Consider the following 24,533-nt stretch of genomic DNA (forward strand, 5'->3'; position numbering starts at 1 on the left):
CGGTTGATTGAGGGGAGGCCTGTGCCCAGCAGTGGGACGTATATAGGCTGTTTATGTATGTATGTACTGAAAGTGAGACAGTCTGCTAAACAAACAAGTTAAACGATCGTTGTCAGAACCTATCACATAGATGGAATAGCTTCTAGTTGAGTTCAACTTGACCTTTCATCTCGATTTTATCCAGCATCCGTGACTTTCTCCAAGGACCATGTAAGGTGGTATGATTAATCTGAGCTAGCCGTCGATTCGCTAATGTATACCAACAGTTCGTCAACTTGAAAATCTTATTGATTTGTTGAAGCTTAGGCTGTTTCGTTTAGAATTGTTATGCGTTGTATGAACTTTGTGTGTAAAAAAGTAAAGTAACCCACATTGTGAACGTTGTGATGTACAGTGATGAGCAATATCATGTAGCCGTTTTAGAACTCTGGCGCACTATCATATTTGACATTTAATGAGACTTACGGTTTAATTCAACTTCAATTAAAACAGGAAGCTCGGTGGCGCGTAGGTACTCTGTTCAACTTGCGATGGATGATGCAACCTCTCCCTCTTAGTTGTGAGTTTTTTTTAAATGAATCGATTCTTTAAAGCTTCACCTTTACTTATATTCATCATGATACTTTTGTATGTTGTCTCCCAATTATCTTATCCATTGCCATTTCAGACATTTTTAGATAGGTGCATCCTTATTATTATTGATTTTTAATTTTTTCGAAGGATGTAACATCTTTCTTTGTGGATAACAGAGGTTGTCTCGTTGCTACCATACTATTGGTATTTATTCATCGTCGTCGTGCGCAGACGCAGCGGCGCCCGCGCATATCGCGCATCGCGGACGAAAGTGCAAGTCCACCCACTTCCCACGGACATCTAGCGGACAGTTCGGGAACTTCATGCATTCTAGAAGAATTCAGTGTTGCCAATGTCCAAGAAAACTTACCTACTTATAAATTGATAAGTACAATAGTTATTTTGTTGCCCAGGATGACGAGTAGCTGAACGCATTTTTTTTTACTTTCAGTTTGCAAGGAGCCATTAACATATTTTGGGGGGGGGGACATAAAAACCTTACAGATTTGGCTATTATTACATTATGTAGGTACTAAAAAAACCTTAAAAGTAAAAGCCTACTTACTTGCCTCAAACGGATACGAATATTTATATATTTGTTTTGATTACCTAATTACATCTGTTCTACAATAAAAATATAAGTTTAAAAACTAAAACCCGATCACGAAAAATAGGACATTAAAACTTTAGGAACATCAACAGTAGAACGACTAATAATCAATTATTGCCAACGTTACATTAGAACAATCGACTTTAGGACTGTAAACATTTGAATATTTAACATACATCCTCATAATACTAAATTACTTCACCTTCTAAGCACTAAAATGCTAAATTATCTCCTTGCATCACTATTTTGCACTTGTGGGATATAATCTCGGCCGGCGCATGCGCGATCGTGCTGATAATGATCACGTATTTGGTACACTTCTGTTCTATTGTTAACTAAAGAACGTTTGTTAAAATTGTTTCATATGACATTCCTTGGGAACTAAACTCTGTTAGGAACCGTGTGGAAATCTTGAATATTTTAGCTGGTATCCTGTTCCTGCACAGTTTGAGACCTTCTAAGGGTGGTATTAATAAACTAATCTCAGCTGAGACTGCCCTCAAGATCGTGCTCATGTCCCTGTTTTTATATAAGAACTGTCACTTTGACATGATTTCGAGGGCAGTGTCGAAGCTGAGATTAGTTTATTAATACCACCCTAAATGTGTTTTTGACCGCCTCTGTGGTCTAGTGGTCAGGACTAACAATGTCTTAGCCAAACAAAAGATAGTCTCACAAAGTGATTGTTGACATTCGTACTTCGGATAGCACGTTTAACAGTTGGTCCCGGGCTAATGCTACTAGCCTAAACGCCTCCACCATCCCGCACTGAAGCAGCGTAGTGGATTATGCTCCATACTCCCTCAGGTTGATTGAGCCTTTGTCAAGCAGTGGGACATATATAGTTACAGGCTATTGACGTCATGTTCTTTTTATTTATTGTGTATTTCTCGTTCTGTAAATGAATACTTATATTTTTCATGAAAGTATCTAACTAATATCAAGGATAACGAAGTGTCTCACTACATATCAAACACGCGCGTGTTATCGCTTCTTCGTGAACGCCCCTATACATCGTCATATGTTTGAAAAAATCGCGCGAAAAAACACACCGCTCATCGCCTTTTATCGAACAAGCAAATTAATTCCGTTTGCAACTTAGGAAAGCTGTCAAACCCAAATGCAGTCTTAAACATTACCAGCTTAGCGTTAACAGCTTTATGTCAAAAGTCAAGATATGTCGTCCCATTAACATCAGTTGACATTTCAAGTTCGATAAACACAAGTAGCTTAAAGGTTAACGGTGTTGCTATTTGACTAAAAGTTTGACTTCGGCGTTGCGCAAGGGTTGGGCGCACCTGTAAATACCTACTTAAATAAATTAAATACTTACCTGTGCCTTTGGTTGATATGGAAAGAGAATTTTCTTTTTCTAATCATTGGTTTAGAGCCTGTCTACATTCACAAGACATGGTGTTAGCGACGTCGGTGCAAATCGCTACGATTTCCTAATGTCGGGAACGCGAACGAACTAACGTTGCGATTTAAAAGCCTATCTCACCCTCCGATGAACACAGACAGAAACAGACTTACGTGTACTTTTTAAATAGTACAGGCTTGCGTTTGACCACAATCTTAGCAATAAGGCCGCCTGTTGTACTACCAATTTAATTATAATAATAATGTATTTTTAATGTGATTTAAGTGCAATAAAGAGGAGTGCAATATTGAGGAGCTCGGTGGCGCAGCGGTAAACGCGCTCGGTCTGCGATTGTTGAAGTTAAGCAACTTTCGCAAAGGCCGGTCATAGGATGGGTGACCACAAAAAAAAAGTTTTCATCTCGAGCTCCACCGTGCTTCGGAAGGCACGTTAAGCCGTTAGTCCCGGCTGCATTAGCAGTCGTTAATAAGCACCAATCCGCACTGGGCCCGCGTGGTGGTTTAAGGCCCGATCTCCCTATCCATCCATAGGGAAGGCCCGTGCCCCAGCAGTGGGAACGTTAATGGGCTGGTGATGATGAAGTGCAATAAAAACTTTTTGTATTGTATTGGTACCGTTCCTACTACCGGACTAATTAGGAAAGCTATAAATATATGGCGGAGGATTGACGAAGTGACACGTCTTCATAATGTTGGTTTACCGGCAAATAAATTATATTATTTGTGCTGGAATATTACATCTAATCTGGTGGTGCAAGGGACTGGCTGGAGCGAGTTAGGAGTTAGAAAAATACGCAGTGTGGGTTTAAAAAGGCCTCATTGAAGCAATTCATCCTAAAAACAATATTAATATTTGACATTTGCGCATATAAATGTTATACTATTCAAAATAACGAGAAGAAATATAGTATCTGATACAAATATCAAGCAACATTCTTTTTTATATATGCCTCTGCCATGACATAATATTTTTGTATAATTATATACCTCGAGCAATGAGAAAAAAGATAAAATTATATGATTATATTTCATTGGGTTACAAAAGCAGTTAAGGCAAAAGTAACACTTTTTCAAATGTGATTTGGGGTAAATAGCAAAACACTTCGACCATCCCTTACCGAAACCGCGTTTTTTTCTATTAATTTATCTTTACGACTATCACGTTGGTCTAACAGAAAGCTAGATGAGGTGTAGGTACTTAGTTCACTTTGCAATGGGACCTCTGCCTACTCCATCATCATCATCAATTTAAGAGCCACGCTCTTGTCGGTGCGGCATTTTCCATGCTACTGTTTAGGGAAAAATAGGGCAGTTTCCCTCTTGCCTTCCGCCCCGCAGTACTCTGTCTGACGCGAGTGGGATGGCGCCCAGAGTAGTCTATTACAAAGCCATACTAGGACTCCTGTCCTCCGCCTCTGAATAGTACTGGCAGTTACTGCTGCCCTCTGTCAGGTTCCTGCGTACTCCAATTCGGATATAGTCGTGAGCCTATATTACAAATGACTTCATTGTTCAAACACCGCTCCTTCCTTACACCCTAGACCAGATCGTAAAGGGATAATCGTAAATTATTCCATAGTGATCCTCGAAGCGGTGGTTTTACGGTTGTCATGTGACAAATTTATGTTCTGTGGCTCGCTCTATGGCGGCTAAAGGGAGGCGGACACTAAGTCACGGTGAAGAAGTGTTTATAGATAGCGGTGAATAATTATTGTCGCCTCTGTTATTGTATGGGCTAGATATAATAGCATTCAGGAATGGCTTAGGGATAAATATTCTATGCTCTGGCGTGATGCAGATAGGAAATTGTGATCGCTCGCTTGTTGTGCTCTCTTTTCTATCGTGTGGGTTGAGAGGTGGATTACCAACCTAATCAACCCTGGTGGGTTACTATTGAGCCGTCAAATGCCCCTGATATGACTCATGTAAAGACTTCGTACATACATCAGTAAGTTGTAACCTGGACCAACAGCTTAACGTGCCTTCCGAAGCACGGATCGTCTTACTTTCGGACAAGCAGGTGATCAGCCTGTAATGTACTAACCAAACTAGGGACCACAAAGTGAGTTTTTGTGTTATGTCCCCACCGGGATTCGGACCCAGGACCTCCGGATTGTGAGCCCAACGCTCAACCACTGGACCACGGAGGTCGTTGGATAATGAGGTGATCAGCCTGTAATGTCCTAACCAAACTTCTCTTCGTCCATCGTGTGGGTTGTGAGGTAAATTACCAACCCCATCAACCCCAAACCAAACTAGAGATCAAAATGTGATTTTTGTGATTGGTCCCCGGATTCGAACCCGGAACCTCCGGATCGTGAGCCTAACACTCAACCATTGGACCACAGAGTTAGATTTTTAAAAAAAGGTAACGTGACATGATCATAAAGTATATCTATCTAAAAACATTTCTCTAAAAATTGTCTAAACGTCATTCCTAAATTTAAACCCATAACGCACGGATTAGGCAATCAATTTCATGCTTCTGCGCTGCTTCTGGACATTTAACTTTTTCTTTATTTTTTAGTAAAATCCTCTTTACGACTTCACACTCGATGTGACCACAAGTCTCGGAGATTAAGTAAAGCTACTGAAGTGTCGTTGTTAATCTTTCGGTTTCAAGGTTCATTCTAGTACTTTGTTGGTAAATTCTATTTACATAAGATCACGCCCATTTCTTGTCGGGGTAGTCAGAGATCATGGAATTCCACTTACTAAGATCCTGACAGACCACTTTCGCTTCTTCTATTCTCATCAAAGACTTCATACATGTTCGCCGGTTTAAAGTACTCTCAACCTGGTCTTTCTTCAAAAAGTCTTGGATTTGGTATCGTGTTAGATATGTATGTGAGGAACTCGGTGGCGCAGCGGTTAATGGGCTCGGTCTGCGATTGTTGAAGTCAAGCAACTTTCGCAAAGGCCGGTCATAGGATGGGTGACCACAAAAAAAAGTTTTCATCTCGATCTCCTTCGTGCTTGGGAAGGCACGTTAAGCCGTTGGTCCCGGCTGCATAAGCAGTTGTTAATAACCATCAATCCGCACTGGGCCCGCGTGATGGTTTAAGGCCCGATCTCCCTATCCATCCATAGGGAAAGCCCGTGCCCCAGCAGTGGGGACGTTAATGGGCTGGTGATGATGTACGCCCAGGCGTTCTTCTTCCTACTCTGCCACTTACACCCGCATCATATATTGGTTCCGTTTCTTTACCTGTCCAGCATCTAAATTCTCGTCACTCTTATTTTCTTTCACCCTTCTATTTCCATCCTTTGTGGTGTAACTCTGAAGTCACGGGTTCGATCCCTGTCACAAGAAACAAACTTGTCTAACATAGTTTTGGTCTCAATGTTGCACAAAATAATATCCCCTCCGATTGATTGAGGGCAGGCCTGCGCCCAGGAGTGGGACGTATTTACTACTTATGTTATAATTTGTTTATTTATAACATAACATAAACAGCCTATATACGTCCCAATGCTGGGCACAGGCCTCCCCTCAATCAATCGGAGGGGGTATGGAACATACTCCACTACGCTGCTCCAATGCGGGTTGGCGGAGGTGTTTTTACGGCTAATAGCCGGGACCAACGGCTTAACGGCATCTTACTTTTTCGGACAGTCAGGTGATTCAAGCCTGAAAAGTTGTTGTTGTTTATTTATAGGTTATAATAAATAAATAAATGTTTATAGGTATATTAATTATTAACGTCCATTAGAAGTTAGTAACCAATTATACTGCAAAGATCCATAGGTTATAATGGTAACCGACGACCCATTAAAATATGTCATTCCAAAATTAACTCCATAAAAATACCCAGGGAGCAATTTATTAAAATAATCGCCGCAAGCGCATCTGCTCATTAACGAATACTACACTCATAACCTTTTTTGAGAATCAAAGGATCAAAGTTTAAGCCTTTAAGGTGATACGTTTCAGTCAGCTAGGTAACGCTGCGTCAGCAGATGGCGTTACTTCTGCAGTTTTCGTATTTTTTTCCATTTATTCGTTTAGTGTTGAGTTCTGACCCAGTGAAATGTTAGGTGGCGAAATCTTACATACATTATCTTTAAGTTAAGCTACAATTTTGAAGTATTTACTGCAGATATCATATTGAAACATTGCATCAAAAGTTGGTGTCATTTCAATTTGTGTACAAACACGAAGCTGTCACACACACATGCGAACTAGGTTAGCTATTAAAAGAGATGCATAATTTGAAGTCTACTTCTAACTTCTAAATGGCGCATTTGGTAAAGCAGTCGCCGCCATTCTTAAGTTTCACGGTTCAAACCCAAGTGCATGTTTTAATTGTTTTTACTTTTTGTATTTGGCGAACCCGTCTATTTGTTACGGAATTTTCAAAAAGTATCACTTTTACCAATAATATTATAATTATACAATAATGTACTTTTCACTAAAGTACCTTCCGTAATTTCCGTATTTTTTATTTTGTAAAATTCTAACAGGCATTAATCGCATCAGTGAACATGCGGCTAACTAAAAAACTACTGAACGGATTTTCTTACGGTTTTCACCAATGAGTAGAGTGATTCATGGGCGTGCTTTAGGGTATATAATTTATACAAGTATTTTTTTTGTATAAAATGGTTCAAAAATGATGATGAATGTCAAACATAATTATCGTTACAAATATAGCCGACTTGGAGCTTTCGGCGAAAACGCTGCCTGAGCCAATTGAGATATAACAAAACAACGTATGGTTGAATTGTTCCTTTTTTGTAGGTCTACCGAAAAGTCCACAATATGTCATAATAATTATATTGTGTATAAAGAATTGTGTATATGTATTGTATGATTTTACAAATAACGATCACAGTACAGTAATAATAAGGTAGATTTTTCCTAAATTGCGTCGGTTCAAACTTAGTCGCATCGCGTTTGAAAGATGTAATAGCGCTTCAGGACGTCCCGCAAGCACGGCGCTGATGTCGCAGTATCCGCATATAATTATTATGACTTGTCATTTAGTTCCAATAAAATCCGCGGGACTTCATACGTATGTCAGTGACAGCTGGTGATAGCATGCGGGACACTTAGCAGCTAATCGAATTCTATGTTGTTTTCGCGCCCAGTCCAGACGACTTGCAGCGCATTTTTGGACATATATTTACGCGTGGTGTTTATTGTTAGGTTAGTTAGTTCAGGTTAGGACGTCTTTTTTTAACGAGGACGTTAAAAAAAGACGAGGCTGGGACGTATTGAAGTAGTATTTCCATATACTCGTATACGCGGCCTGAAATGGGCTGTTTCGGGGACCTGAACGAACTTATTGTCACGTTTTCTTGATTAAAATACATAAATAAGTCAAATAGAAAAAAGAAAAAAGATTTTCGTTAGTTTTAGATCTGTCATGATGTCTGTGATGTTTGTTTATTATACGTACATAAGAATTTCAAAATTTATCTTATTTTTTTTCCCAAAGGGCAAGGCAAAGGGAACTATGCCCATACAGCCATGTCTTGTGTTTTTTTCTTCATGATGATTAATCTCTTTGTTTAGAGATAAGCTTGCCTGTACTATCTGTTTTCTTTGTATGTTTCTTGTGTCTGTTTCATTGTGTACGAATAAATAAATAGTAAATTAATGAAATGATGAAACCTAAGCCCCCACCCTCGGAGCAGACTCCTACTCCGAACCCCAAACGAAGTAAGCGGCTTGTTGGCGCAAAGCGAAATAGATAGGTACACTTTGTTTATTGAATATTCCGATTTAATAATACTATCGGGAATGTTTTCGGACTAACTTAATGTGATCATTAACCACAAAACACCACTTCGTATTGATTATTTAGATTATTCAATGAAGAAAGCAACCTTCCCGTTCCCGTTCCCACCAAAAAGTCCGCGGCAAAGAGAATATAAATAAATCTGTATGTTGGATGGAAAAACAATTAATTATAAATGACTACTATTTAGGCCGGCAAATGCAACAACTTTTTTTTGGTTTGGTTTTCCCTGAAGGGTAAGGCAAAGGGAACTATGTCCATACAGCCATTTCATTTTATGTATTGATTTTTTTATTGTAGTATATGACCTCTTTTAAAACACGGTACTTACCCATTATTTAAAATGTTTAAATAATATGCGTTAAAACAAAAATATTTTTCCAATATTCCTTTTCTCAGATTGTAGTATTTTTAGTTTTTTATTTATATTTATTCTCTTCATACAAAATCTCTTTATAAATTGTCACTGACATTCTATTACACTTGTCAAGTGGTCAAAGCCTTTAGAGAAAAAAAAACTATCACGCACACAAACTAACATTGACACCTCTACACGCTCAGCAAATACACTGTAATCTGCACCACTACAAATGTAGAATTGATCAAAATTGAGGGTCTGAAATATGGTACTTCTCGTATTCGGACCCTAAATTTTTGTTAGTTAGCGAAAATAATACACCAAAATATTACTATTTATCGGTTTTATAACAATATTCCTCTATCCGTGTTCCTGTAGCACTGCATCAACTTTTGTATGGAAAACGAATCACCTTAAATACCATGGAACGTTAGTATGATGTGGTTATTTTTTGTCCCCTACTTTAGGATTCCGTACCAAAATAAAGGACGGGAGAATTAAGGAGAGTCCTCAGAGTTTTCTTAGCAAATTTTTGTTTCTTCCCTTCTATTCTCTTAATTTTTGTCCCAAGTAAGAGTCCTTAGCGCTCCCCAATTGTCCGGCCAAGTAGTTAATGCCATATGCGGCAAATCTTCAATAAGTCACGTCAAAAAAGGTCTATAGAAAAAAAAAACGGTAATAGAGATAACCGCCAAACTTTATGTGGTTATAGGGCACAGCCTAAGTGTTTGAAATATACTCACTGCAAATGAATTTAAAAAATGTTTCCAATTTTTTGTGAGATTTTTTTGTTTTATTTTTTTCTAGAAGGACATAGGTACATTGACCAAATTGGAAATGTCCTTAGTAAAGGTTCAGTACGATCTACTCTGAACCGGCATGCGTGTATAAAACGATTGATGAATGTGGAGGAAGCAAAAGTATGTATGTTTTTGTAAGATAGTACGGAATCCACGGTGCCGATCCCGACTCGCACTTGGCCGGTTTTCTTTTTTAGTTTTATTATCTGTGACGCTTTAGTAGCGTGACAATTTTGATCTAAGATAAGTACTTGTGTGAGATATTATGCGTAGCTAGTAGTAAATTGAGGATAAAAAGCATTTTAAAAATTATGTCCTCGAAAAGTATTCTTGACACAGTTTCTGAATAGCATATTATTATACACTAACCGCATTATCACAAAACGAATACAAAATATACCAGGTTTAAAATACAGTCCTTTTAAAAGGACTATGGATTTTAACGGAACTAATTGACAAGTCATAATAATTCTGTTAGGATTTACCACTGAGACCTGGTAACAGTTAAAATACATAATGATTCCTTCACGTGACAAACTCAGCAAGACCCGCTTATCAAAACAGCAATCGTTCTATAACAGTTATGGCAGTTATATATGCGCGAACGCGTATGATAGCGATAGGCGCGCGCGCATAGAAATTCGACACGGATAGAATTGGTATTGTCACTTTAATGGCATTAACGGTGAGTCGTCAACTGGCTTGACACACATAATTATTTTATGGCTCATATAAGTTGCTGTGTTACTTAAGGTCATATGTCGGCCATAGACGGATGGTGAACTAATACATAGTTACATAAAATCACGCGTATTTCCAATAGCGGTAGGCAGAAACTACAACAAACATCGTGAGGAAACCCACATTCCCGAGAAATGCTTTTCTTTTGTGACCGTGACAAAAGCAGTATTAGACTGGTATTTCCCTTCGCGGGTTGGAAGGTCAGACAGGCAGTCGCTTCTGTAAAAAAACCGGACCTCTCAAATCTTCAGGTTAGATAAGCAGACCCTGTGAGAAACGGGATAATGCTAGGGAGATTGATCTGAATTACTGCATTGTATAACAATATTTTTTTTAAAACGATTTTTAATTTGGATTAGCATTCTTTAATTTATCTTGACCCAACTACCTTATTCTTTCTTTTCCGTGCCTCAAGAGGAAAAACGGAACCCTTATTCTTAAATTGAATGTCGCAATCAAAATTCAATTTCGCCTCCAATCATCTTCGCCTACAATTTGAGCTTTTTACAGCTTTATGCGCAAACGCACGTCGCAACTGATGATGTGAAAATAACAGGCTTGTTACATACCGTTGGGGACCGTTGACACATGAGGAAGTCGGCTTTTAGGGTCATGGACCATTTACTTACCTGCGCACACATGAGAATAGGGTAGTTTCCAACTAGTCAAATCAGTTACTTTTTAGTAAACGTGAAAACACGAAATTGCTATGGAATCTGTACGAAAAAGCAACCTGTGACGTCATAGAAAAACGTGACAAAATGTCTCACAATTATTAATTTTTCTTTATTAAAATTCATAAATAAGTTAAATAAATAGAAAAAAGTTTCTGTTACATTTAAATCTATCTTTATTTAGTAAACAGTTTTACTTTGACGTAGTTCTTTCAGTATGACTATTACCACACCCCAGACACTTCATACAAACAACCTCGTTTTACACAGACACTACACATTGACGTTTCGTACACGCGCATCTGTGTGTGTGATGCCTGACATCATACGATTCACGTCTACACTATGTTTGAAGGGGTGTGAGGTAAACCTAGCTCAGACGCTGGGGGGAGCGGAGTGTATGCTAGTACACAACAGAAAAAAATATACTAAAAAATAAATATCTCATTTTATTTCAGATAAGGTCGATTTTTTATTTATATAATTTTAAAACATTCATAAACAAAAGTTCACGAGTATATCCCAATTGGTGTAGTCAGAGGTACATCCATCGCAAGATGAACTAAGTACCCACGCCTCACCGAGCTTTCTGTTAGATCAATGTTTATTTAGGTAGGTAAGTATGCCTTCAACACCGTCGACTTTGATGACAACGTAGATATGGCGGCTATGCGAAGTGAATAACCACGTAATTTTTAATTTCGCTCTTACGTAACATCACGGTTTGATTAATGCCAAATTCACACCATATTTTAATTGTTTAATTTGTTAAAACCAGATAAAAAAATATATATTATTTAAATACAACTTTCAGTTTTACGAAACACCAATTCGCAGTTTATAACAAAGGCATTGTTTATTAACAATAAACTTTTTGCTCCCATATAACATGCGCTTGCGCACAACCGGAACGGTTTCATTTCATTGTAATAATTATTTCATTATTGTCATAACAATGTTGTTGAACTTGTAATTTGGATGTAAAAGGTGCTTGAACTGAGCTTACATAATAACGAAAAAATAAGGATTACTTACTTCAGAATAATTACTCTTTTTAAACGCAGGCGCAGGTACAATTGAGCATGGCTGTGTGAAGTGGCTAATAAGTACTTAATTGATTTTATAAATTAAAATGTATTTATTATAAAATCTCTTTTGAATTTTTAAACTTACGTTCCCTTCTATCGTTGAGATTCTCCTTTTTTCTTTTTTTGGTGTTCCTTTTCCCACTTTTTAAATTAATTTTATCATGTTTGGGCTTATCAATCAATCAATAAATGATCCTTTATTGCACATTAGGATAGTTATAATAATTTTCCCAGGCTTAGCCGACTGTTTCGTTGGTATTCGCGGCGCGGTTGTCATGCAGACCCGGCTGATTAACATACGCGAACTTAAAGTCCCTTTACGGTTCACTTGCCTAATTAAAACCCAGCACCACTTTTTTTAGCAAAAGCAGCGACTGATTTTACGCTTCTTTATTTTATTTTTTGTTAAATAATTGGATCTTATACGCCTTGTTCGGGTTGAAAAAAGTAAACAGTTAGTTCGTGACGAACTTGTTTAGGGACAGAACCAAATTCAAATTCACCTGACTTAAAGAGATTGTTATAAGTATGTGGACGTAGAAACTTAATGACTGAATAAAAAAATTACTTTCTTTTTTAATTAAATAACCTTACAGCAGTATGCAGGATAAAAAATAAAGAGCTATGCAACAGGTAGCGAATAAAAAACATAGAACGCGTTCGTTCAGCTGCTTACAAAATAAAAAAAACAATTCAATAATATATTTATTCAGTAAGTAACATACACTTTGATTTGTATTTTTTTACATAACGAACGTCTCATACGCCTAAAACTACTGCAGCTTCTCACAACGTGTATAGCCGGGGAAAAGCTACAAGAGAAACCTCGGCACGGGGTCCTAGACGTTCTTTAAAAAACATAAAATATTGTTACCCATTCAGTAATTTGGCTGCGTAATAAATATCTGTGCCCATGCATTCATAGCTTCTAGATAATCACTAATCTTATAGTAACCATTTTTACAAAGTTTCTGTTTAATTACTGTCTTAACACTGTTCGAAGATAAATTTTGAATGTCAAACCTTAATGTTTTATTATATAAGCTGTTGGTGTACCTTTTTTATAAATAAAAAAAAATATAATGTTTTTTTTTTGTTACAGGCGAGTCGAAAGATATCAAAATGCGGGTATCTGTTCGTGGCGCCGGGCTGGGACTTCTCCAATCCGCTCTACAGAACAAAGGTAAGTTCTCTCTTCTTCTATCGTGTGGGTTATGAGGCGGATTACCAACCTCATCAACCCTAGTGTCAAGGTTATTATTGAAAGTAAGTTAAATTTATGTTTTTTTTTTTTATATAACACTTCGTGGTAGCCCAGTGGTAGAACGCTTGTCTTTCACTGTGTATGGGACATACCTAATAGTCTGCCATTTATGGTCAGTCACATCTCTAGCGCGAGCAAACCAACGCGTCCCAATGTTTGGATCTTGTAATTTAATATAATATCCTAAGTAATACAGTTCATTCAATTATTCGTGTGGGGTTTTATTATAATTACCAGCGCTCCCTACACACTGTGAGGTCGTAGGTTCGAATCCAGTACAGACCTACAGGTTACTTTTTTTATTACGAGTTTACGAGATTATGTTACGAATTAAACTTTGCGCTCTACAATATTTTACTTAAACCTTACACAGTTCTTTTTTACACAGTTCAACCATTTTGAAAGCCTTGTTATAAATAAATCTTTTATAATCCTTTTAGCACGTCAACCCATCTCCGACAGTTAATCGGTTAGTAGCATAGTGCATTGTGTTTTTTTTTTAAATTAGATCCTTGATATATTCGCAATAAAAAGTCCGCCATTTTAAACGGAACTTTTTTTCTAAGTCTGGCTGCAGAAGGTCACATTGATGCACAGTTTTCCTTTTTTTATAAGGACTCTGTAACCCCATTAGACCCTAATCTCGATTTCTGAGAATCGACGTATTTATTACGGCAATAAAGGCTATTATCGCGAAACATATTCGATGTTATAAGAACCGAAGCTATCAATACAGAATCAATATTAATCGCCGTACATTCGGAATGCAAAAATATCGAGTATTTTTTTCGTTTCGATGCTTTATCATTCTTAGAAGGGAAAAATATTGAAGAGCGCAAAGTTTAATTCGTAACAAAAAACTCGTAATAAAAAATGCGAATGCATCTTTAAATCTTCTTCTTATCGTGTGGGTTGTGAAGTGCACCAGCATCATCAACCCTGGTGTCAGGGTTATGATTGAGCTGCCAAAGGCCCCTGACATGGCGTATGTAACGATTACTCACATCAGTAAATAGTAACCGGGACCAACGGCTTAACGTGCCTCCGAAGCACGGATCATCTTACTTTCGGACAATCAGGTGATCAGCCTGTAATGTCCTAACCAAACTAGGGATCAGAAAGTGATTTTTGTGATACGTCCCTATCGGGATTCGAACCCGGGACTTCCGGATCGTAAGCACAACGTTCAACCACTGGACCACAGAGGCCTTTTCGTTTAAATTATTATTCCTTTTTCAAAAACAGCCCAAGTAGGTACATGTATATTTTTCTTTAATATCTTTATTCAAAAATTAATAATAAATTAACATCTCAAAATCCAAAGACGCCAAGTCAAGTGACCTTTGTGAAAAAAAAAAACATTGATGGATACGATTTAAAATCAGAACTTTGACGGGAATCGATGAAAGAACCGTCAAACTTGCAATTAATATTAATCAGTTGACAACGACCGTTATAAAGAAAACGCTTAATCTTTTGCACAATAAAAATAAATATTCGATGCGTAAGTTTTTTGGGTTTTTACCTAAAATATGACGACAGACAAAACTTACAATGAAATACGTATTTCTGGTTGACTGAGGGGAGAACTGTGCCCAGCAGTGGGACTTATATAGCCTGTTAATTCCGTACAGGGGTCGGCTAGAGTATAACGACGCGTTATAATGAAAACCATGTAAGCACTTTTTAGAAAAATCACTTCTATCGTGTGGGTTGTGAGGTGCATTACCAACCCCATCAACCCTGGTGTCAGGGTTATTATTGAGCCGCCATAGGCCCCTGACATGACTTATGTAACAACTACGTTCTTACATCAGTAAGTAGTAACCGGGACCATCGGCTTAACATGCCTTCCGAAACATGGATCATCTTACTTTTGGACAATCAGGTAATCATGTAATGTCCTAACCAAACTAGGGATCACAAGGTGATTTTTGTGATTTTGTCCCCACCGGCATTCGAACCCGGGACCTCCGGATCGTGAGCACAACGCTCAACCACTGGACCGGAGGCCGTGAAATCGCATTCTTATGTGATATTCTTCAACATCATAAAATCATCATAAACAATCTGTATATGTTGTTTTAAGTTTACGCGATTATTATCATAATTAAAACACATAATAACGGGTTCTTACCACGTTTAAAGTAGGGATATGAGACTCCCGATATTTCGACACCCCGTCATCCCGTGATCATGGCACTTGCAACAGTGTCGAAAAAAAAATAAATCAAAATTCAAAAATATTTATTTTTCAAAATTGGCTTACAAAGTTAGCGCTTTTTGAACGTCAAACAAAATTAAATTACTTACATATTATGTAACTAGCTGTAAAACTACTACCACATCGGAATCGGTAACGCTGAGGGAAAGACGTGGCCAGAAAACCTCCCAGCACAGGGCCCTAGTCCTACTGTTTCATGTTTTCCTTTCTTTTCTTTTTTTTTTAATCCAGTTTGTATTACATAATTTATAGACATAAATACAATGGTATTCCAATTACAGTCGGTGGAAGGAAAGTGAAAAATAAATCGAAATATCGGGAGTCTCATATCCCTACTTTAAACGTGGTAAGAACCCGTTATTAGGTGTTTTAACCTGTATATGTCCCACTATATCAGATAGTTTGCAGTCATCCTTGGTACTGAATCTGACACGAAGAAGATGGATATCACGGAGTGGAAGAAAGAGGTTGAAAGGACCAAGTGAGCGCGAAACGCGCGCCATACAAGTGAGCAAATAATTCACACTTCAACTTTACACTCCACTCGCCCGCAAACTTTTCGAAGCACGGAGCTCCGCAATAGTTTATTTTTATTTTTTTAAAGAACGTCTAGGGCCCTGTGCCGAGGTTTATCTTGCAGCTTCTTTTCCTCGGCTATACAGGTTGTGAGAAGCTGCAGTAGTTTTAGGCGGATGAGACGTTCGTTATGTAAAAATTGACGGTTCAAAGTGTAACTATGTTACCTACTGAATAAAGATATTTTTGTATTTGAATTTGAGTACCTATATTAAATGGTCGTCTTGTGCATTAAGACTTCCCTCTATCACAGGAATGCTAAAAACCTTAGTGTGATCGGCTATTTATCAAAATCTTGCTTTTGTATGCAGTATTTTACGAAAATTAATGAGTTGCAGCCTGTAACATAAAATATACATTGGCCCCGATTCCTGCAGACATCTCTTAATTTTACTTTAAGTTATACCTGTCATTTTCTTATTCGCCGAAAAGGAAAGGGACAGATGATTGACAGCTCTTAATTTTAGGAAGAATGAGTAAATAAATGAATAACCCGGGCGAATTTTTAGACGGTTGTTTTAGATTTGTGCTTAAAATTGACGTGTGTTCCATAAATTTTATGCTTGTCGATTACCCGTCCCTTTCCTTTTCGGCGGATAAGAAAATGACAGATATAACCTAAAATAAAATTAGATGGTATTTACAGGAATTAGCACCATTGGTGGTAAAGTGGCTGAAGAAATTGAGAAGCACTAGAGCTATCGCAGTTATGTTTGCAGGAGTAGTAGTAAAAGCGAGTTAGATTGAACCGGCGATAGCGGTTCTCCTACATTTTTTTTTGTCGTGACTTATTGTAGATTTGCCGCAGATGGCATTAACTACTTGGCCGGACAAATGGGGAGCGCTGAAGGCTCTCACCCGATACAACGTTTAAGACAACAGGCCTGAGGGTGCCCAGTTGGGCGCGAACCTCGGCTCAGGGCGTCGTCTGAGAGGAAAAATATTTGAAAGAATTAATCTACCGTAGTGGGTTGATAGCGATAAGCGCTGAATGAGGGAATTCGTCGACCACGCCGGCGGGGTCGGTATGGGGGTCCTGAAGTGTTTGGTGTCGCGAGCTGATTGGCTGCCTCTATGGCTAGTGTTCTCCTACAAAATGCGCGTTAGGCCCTTTCAACCTGTTTCTTCTATTCCGTGATGGATATGATGACAAGGCTAAAGGACGTCCACACTACATGAGTCAAAGAAGTGTAAATACACTTCCCTTCAATCCATCATCATGTCTCACAACCAAAACCTCCTTTACTTGTTGTTGTAATTAGGTTACCCTTGCCAGTTCGTTAAAGGTCGTTTAAAAATATCGCGCGATCAAAATAATGCGTCTTGACGGAAATTGATGGATGTGCAAAAAAACACAGTTTTTATACTTTAACGGTGATAAGATGTTTTTTATACCGCGTGAGACTGACTCGGGTTTAGTATTTTTTTATTATATTAGTATATTATTATTAAAAAATAAAAAATATAAAAAAATAAAATATACTTTATTTCGGACAAATTTACATCCATATCTACTAACCTAAAATACAAGAAAGAAAATACTTAAAAGCTATAAAACACCATAATTGTACACGCTGAAATGCTGATGGGTCCAGTGCTTTATAAAGCTGCTGTCCCACCTATCTGCTATTACAGCCAGGATGCTGTTGGTGCTGGCACGCACTCTGCAGTGCGTCGCAGCGCACCGTTTGCGGAGTATGGCGTGAAAGCCCCGACTATTATTTATTTTATTATTTTAACTTATGCTTCAAATATTAAGATCTATGAATGTTATTTTTATTTTTAAGTTGACATTGACCAGTTCTATTTTTTGTTTTTGTTGATTGACATTTGAATATTATTGTATTGGGAGACATGCCTGTATAATGACAATAGTTTGGTCTGTGTAAGATGAAACAAATTAATTAAATAATAAGCCCATGACGGGTACAGACGTCGTGGTAGACCTCGAAAGAGGCGGCGCTTGCTGAAGGGACTGGCCGGAGTACGCTTAGAATAGCTTGAAATGGAAAGAGGAAGGGGAGGCCTTTGCCCAGCAGTTTGTTTTTGTTTAAAAATGTTCTTTATTTCATCATATGTACAACTTAATTTGATAACATGACACTGGCCCCGATTCCTGTAGACACCGCCTAATTTTATTTTAAGTTATGTCCGTCATTTTCATATCCGTCGAAAAGGAAAGGGACGGATGATTCACAGCTCTTAATTTTAGGAAGAATGAGTAAATGAATGAATAACCCGGGCGAATCAAAAAGGTATGTCGCTGATATGCAATCCGTTTGACGTGCTGTCTACTTACCTGTGTCGGGTTATTGACTGATGTAAAATTTTTAGACGGTTGTTTTAGATTTGTCCTTAAAATTGACGTGTGTTCCATAAATTTTATGCTTGTCGATTACCCGTCCTTTTCCTTTTCGGCGGATAAGAAAATGACAGATATAACTTAAAATAAAATTAGATGGTATTTACAGGAATTAGCACCATTGTCTTGTTAGCAAGTCTTAAATAATTAACAACGTTTATCAGGCTAATAACACCTATTAAAACTTATACTCTGAATGTTATCAATACATTTACGATGTTGTGGTTTCTAAATTTAAGAAAGACAAATTAAGGAATTTCCTAACATAAACATTTCAGATAATGTTTATTCATACTAATGTGAGAAAGTTGCCCAGCAGTGGGATCTTGTAGGCTAGATTAGATTAGAATGAATAAATTCATGTTTTTGTTAGGTAATTATATGTAGTTCGTATACTGTCGTATATACACTGTGTTAAGTGTAATGATTTTTTTCCTAACATACATTCATAAATAGACTATATACGTCCCACTGCAGGGCACAGGCATCCCATCAATCAGCCTATTTTTTTTTTATTTATTTAGTTTATTTTTTTAGCGTGGGTATTCAGTTTATCTTGTGACGTGCCACTGACTACCCTAGTTCGGAATATAGTCGCAAGCTTATGTTTCACTCACTTATTAATTCATGTTATGAAAAAAAAACTTATTTATACGAATTAAAATAAAAAGTCGCATTGGAAAAAAGACGGCGCTTGCGCATTGTTAAATTTTTGGTGGTTTCATTACACGCAGATAAGAGCAAGAAATATTATTATTATACGATGACGAACAAAAAGTATCCGAATCGTGAATCTCGAGATTGCGATAAGAGCCGCGGGGGGCGCGTCCGGCGCCAAAAAGTGTCAAAAAACACGCGCATACGCAGTCAAGGAAGTTATAAAGCGTTAGTCGTTTGTTCGTATATGAAACCGTCAAATATCCGAATCGCTTGGAATTAAATGTTATTGGCCTGTTGTCTTTTTTACCGGGTGTGAGCCTATAACGCTCCCCATTTGTCCGGTCTAGCAGCTAATGCAATTTTCACCAAATCTACATTAAGTTTCGACAAAACATACAAATATCTGAACACTTAAGCAGTTCATCTTCATCGTCTTCCTAGCGTTATCCCGTTTCTCACGAGGTCCGCTTACCTAACCTGAAGATTTGACAGGTCCGGTTTTTTTACAGAAGCGACTGCCTGTCTGAGCATGCAGGCAGTTTTATTTGTAATTTAACCTTAAAAATCTGAGGAGACGTTTAATGTTTTGAATAAAACAACAAATATGCTCGTGACTACATTCCTGATAGGAGTCGCAACGCATTTTGAACTAAGTACCCACCACAGAGGTTGGGCTCACGATCTGGAGGTCCCGGGTCCAATTCCCAGTGGGGACATCTCACAAAAACATAGGACATTACTGGCTGATCACCTGATTGTCCGAAAGTAAGATGATCCGTGCTTCGGAAGGCACGTTAAGCTGTTGGTCCCGGTTACTACTTACTAATGTAAGTACGTAGTCGTTACAAGAGTCATGTCAGGAGCCTATGGCGGCTCAATAGTAACCCTGACACCAAGATTGATGGGGTTGGTAATCCACCTTACAACCCACACGATAGAAGAAGACGCAGTTTTTTGTTAGACCAACGTTATAGGTGGGTTAGGTGGTTAAGGTCTTATTCGAAAGTCCGTTATTTTCGAAAAATTGGCAACACTAAACTACAAATAAATTTCAAGAATTAAATAAGACTCCGCTTTATCAATCCACATGCCAGCCAGGGTTATCAAGGGATTATTCGCAACTTAGAATGATTAATAATGAAACGTCAAGAAGACAATGTGAAGACATTATGATTGAAACTGTGTGGACGACCATTACTTTTTCTTTTTTTAAATTTAAAAACGATTAAAAACGAATTCGATTTGAATTTCCCATCAGTGTATGTGTTTAGAGAGACTTTTTGGCGGGAACGGGGCGGTTGATTTCTTCATTGAATAATCTAAATAATTAATACGACGTAGTGTTTTGTGGTTAATGATCGCATTAAGTTAGTCGGAAAACATTCGCGACAGTGTTATTATATCGGAATATTCAAGAAACAAAGTGTATCTATGTAATTTCGCTTCGTGCCAACAAGCCACTTCATAACTCGAAAGTTTAATAATTCGTTTGGGGTTCGGAGTAGGAGTCTGCTTCGAGGGTGGCTTAGGTTTCATTATTCATCGTCATCACCTTTCATCATTTCATTAATCATCATCAAGAAAAAAAATGCATAAGACGTGGCTGTATGGGCATAGTGCCCTTTGCCTTGCCCTTCGGGGAAAACTGAAACAAAAAAAAGTATGTGTTTAGATATAAAATGTATTCTACAGAGTAGAGTCAATTATCTTGCCTCTTCTGTCTTCAATATTTCTCAATATTTTGTATCTTTATGCCTCTGGTAACCCCAAAAGGGAAAACCAGGGCATCACGGTAGTATCAACTATCTTCACAGTCACCAAACTGCCTACACCGAGACTAATCTCCAACCTCAATCCTATATATCTATCTACTCAGCCTGTATCCACCCACTGCTGGGTATAGGCCTCCTCTCTTTCACGCCATCCTTTCTGGTCCTATGCAAGTCTCATACATTGCTTTCCGGCATACCTTACAATGTCATCCGACCACCGGGCTGGTGGTCTGCCTCGATATCGCATGTCATCCCTTGGCCACCATTCAGTAACAGCCTTAGTCCAATTATGTTGAATAAATGATTCTGATTTCTGGCATTGCGGATTTTTTGAGGCGAAATTAGCAATAATTATGTCACAATGCTTTCTCCGCGTTTCCACTGTTTTCTACCAGTGGAACAGTTGCTTACTGGTGCGCGTCGCTCGCACGACTGATTACAAAAAGTAGGGTTGCCGTTTGTATAGTGACCATTGTAGTTATTTTTTTAATTTTATACTTTCTTTATATTCTTCTATCGTGTGCATGTGTGTGTGTGTGTGTGTGTGTGCAGCAGGGTTGCATATCAATCTCGTGCCAAGCCATAGAGCAAGCAATACAGGCGTTCGAGTCCGTATTGGTCCAGGCGAAGTGTTCCTTCTTCTTCTATGGTGAGGTTAATTGCCAACGTCATCAACCCTGGTGCCAGGGTTACTATGGATCCGCCAAAGGCCCTTGACATGAGTTATGTAACTACTACGTACTTACAATAATAAGTAATAACCGGGACTAACGGCTTAACGTGCCGAAGCACGGTTCGCCTTACTTTAGTACAATCAGTTTATCAGCCTGTAATGTCCTAACCAAATTAGGGATCACAAAGGGATTTTTGTGATACGTCCCCACCGGGATTCGAATCTCCGAGTCTTATAAACTTATTGGCAACCCAAAGATGAGTTTCTTCTGCTTATTACATATTTATAGTTGTACACCACTCTCGTGCTAGAAACTATTATAGTTCCGAATGGAAGATCATTTCAGGTAAAGTTAACAAGCGTTTAGCTCATGATTAATTGTGATTAGTTAAGATTTTAATTAGATATACAATGGTGCTAATTCCTGTAAATACCATCTAATTTTATTTTAAGTTATATCTGTCATTTTCTTATCCGCCGAAAAGGAAAGGGACGGGTAATCGACAAGCATAAAATTTATGGAACACACGTCAATTTTAAGCACAAATCTAAACCAACCGTCTAAAAATTTTACATCAGTCAATAACCCGACACGTTCATTTACTCATTCTTCCTAAAATTAAGAGCTGTCAATCATCCGTCCCTTTCCTTTTCGACGGATATGAAAATGACGGATATAACTTAAAATAAAATTAGGCGGTGTCTGCAGGAATCGGGGCCAATATCTATTTGCGTTCCGTTTCATGCACGTACAAGGCTAAAATATTGTATTTTTGACTTAACTTATTACTTTACATTACGGCATAGAGTATGTGGGTGTAGTGTGCGTGTAGTATGAGAAATGTGTTGTAGTTTGTTCGAAATTACCGTTTTTTAACAAGACATCGGCCCCGATTCCTGCAGACACCGCCTAATTTTATTTTAAGTTATATCCGTCATTTTCATATCCGTCGAAAAGGAAAGGGACGGATGATTGACAGCTCTTAATTTTAGGAAGAATGAGTAAATTAATGTGTCGGGTTATTGACTGACGTAAAATTTTTAGACGGTTGGTTTAGATTTGTGCTTAAAATTGACGTGTGTTCCATAAATTTTATGCTTGTCGATCACCCGTCCCTTTCCTTTTCGGCGGATAAGAAAATGACAGATATAACTTAAAATAAAATTAGATGGTATTTACAGGAATTAGCACCATCATCAATTTAAGAGCCACGCTCTTGTCGGTGCAGCAATTTCAATGCTACTTTTTAGGGCAAAATAGGGCAGTGGTTTCCCTTTTCCCTTCCGCCCTTGTCTGACGCAAGTGGGATAGCGCCCAGAGTAGTCTATTAAGCCTTACTAGGACTCCTGTCCTCAGCCTCTGAATAGTACTGACAGTTACTGCTGACCTCTGTCAGGTTCCAGGTTACAGTCCCTGTGACTTGCCCCTTCCGTCCTGCATTGCCGTACCGATGGCTCCCATCTTCGCCTCTGCAACCGTTGAGGTCTTCACCCGTATCCCTGGGCAAGGGTTCTACGTTATACCCTGTAGGTCTGGGTCCCTATTCGAACTCAGCCACCATCTCACTCCGGCCTACTGAAGTAAGAGGCGCCCACCCCCGCGGCAAGGACGCGCCGAACAGGAATTGCCCCAGTAGAGGGCAGAGAAGATGACTCTGTCCCCTCTGGGGCTGGGTTAATGGTCTTGTATGGAACCAAGACCAAATGCTTAACAAGACATAAGCAACTTTATCCCAGATGGGGTAGTCAGAGGTACGTCCATCTCAAACCGTTTCTGTTAGACCAATTTCTTCTTGGATCGTATGGGTTGTGAGGTGGATTACCAACCTCATCAACCCTGGTCTCACTGAGCCGCCAAAAGCCCCTGATATGGCTCATATAACGACTACTTACTCACATCAGTATGTAGCGACCGGGACCAACGGCTTAACGTGCCTTCCGAAGCACGGATCATTTTACTTATGTAACCATTGTGACCAATTTCTGATAGGGGTGAACTGTATCGCCGTCTATAAAGATTGAGCCAACTGTGTTGAAAACTGCACTTAAGATAAATTAATAACTCATTTTAGTTAGGTAAGGAATGATCGAAGTAATTTTTCATTCACCACAAAGCATATTTGAAAAAGGGACGCGATATTTTGATACTTTTGCCTTAACTGCTTTTGCGACCTAATAAAATAATGATCATCGGTCGTTATCAATTGTGTTTTCAAATAAAAAATTAGGATACATCGGCCCAAATTTTACGAGGCCTTATATCTTCAACATAGTTGCTTCAATAAACTGCGATACCAAAAGGTTTAGTTGGTTTCACTCTAAAAATACTCCAAAAAATAAGTGCCTACTTAACGAATAAAGCGCGGTTGTAAAACCGAGTAACTCTCAATTTTATTGTTTTGGGATTTTTATTTTTATTTATAGAGGACCGGGTCAGTGTCATATCTCACTAAGACACTATGGTGGCGCCACCAAAAAAATCTACCCTAGTAAAGTGTCGAGATTACTATGGGCCACCAAAGGCCTCTGCCAAAATTAAAAGAAAGTAACATTTATTATTATGTTCGGATACCACAGACACAGACAGAGGTACATTACATTTAACACAGGACAGAAACCACACGGAAAATAATATAAAAATGAACACTAAGATTAAAAATAATAAAAAAAAAACAAACCAAAATCATAAAAAAATAACAAGTATTTAAAAATGGAACTGACGGCCCCATCATCTGCTTTAGTGAAAATTACGTTTGTTTCATAAATTTTATCATCATTGTCAGTTAAATTGAGTACGTAAAATAAATATGCAATATTTCAATATAATAATGAGATTATGATACTTGAGAATTTTATGGCAAAAACTTGAAGACTTAATTACGTTATTTTACTTATAAACTTGCTTATAAGAGGCACAGTAAGAGGGCCTAGTGATGGGATGAGTATTTTTATTTAATTTTATCGTAACATTGGTGCTAATTCCTGTTGACACCACCTAATTTTATTTTAAGTTATATCTGTCATTTTTTTATCC

The 24,533-nt window shown here is 38.1% G+C and overlaps 1 protein-coding gene across 3 annotated transcripts in view; it reads left to right on the forward strand.

Annotated features, from left to right (window-relative positions):
* The window catches only part of LOC126367737 (protein outspread), a 401,410-nt gene that overhangs the window by 136,642 nt on the left and 240,235 nt on the right, over nt 1-24,533 (forward strand). For all 3 annotated transcript variants that reach the window (XM_050011415.1, XM_050011416.1, XM_050011417.1), the window contains exon 2: nt 13,071-13,151. In XM_050011415.1, coding sequence (XP_049867372.1) covers nt 13,071-13,151 — 81 coding nt within the window. The remainder of the gene's footprint in view (nt 1-13,070; nt 13,152-24,533) is intronic.

Source organism: Pectinophora gossypiella, chromosome 6 (genome assembly GCF_024362695.1).
Source record: "Pectinophora gossypiella chromosome 6, ilPecGoss1.1, whole genome shotgun sequence".
NCBI classification, from domain to species: domain Eukaryota; kingdom Metazoa; phylum Arthropoda; class Insecta; order Lepidoptera; family Gelechiidae; genus Pectinophora; species Pectinophora gossypiella.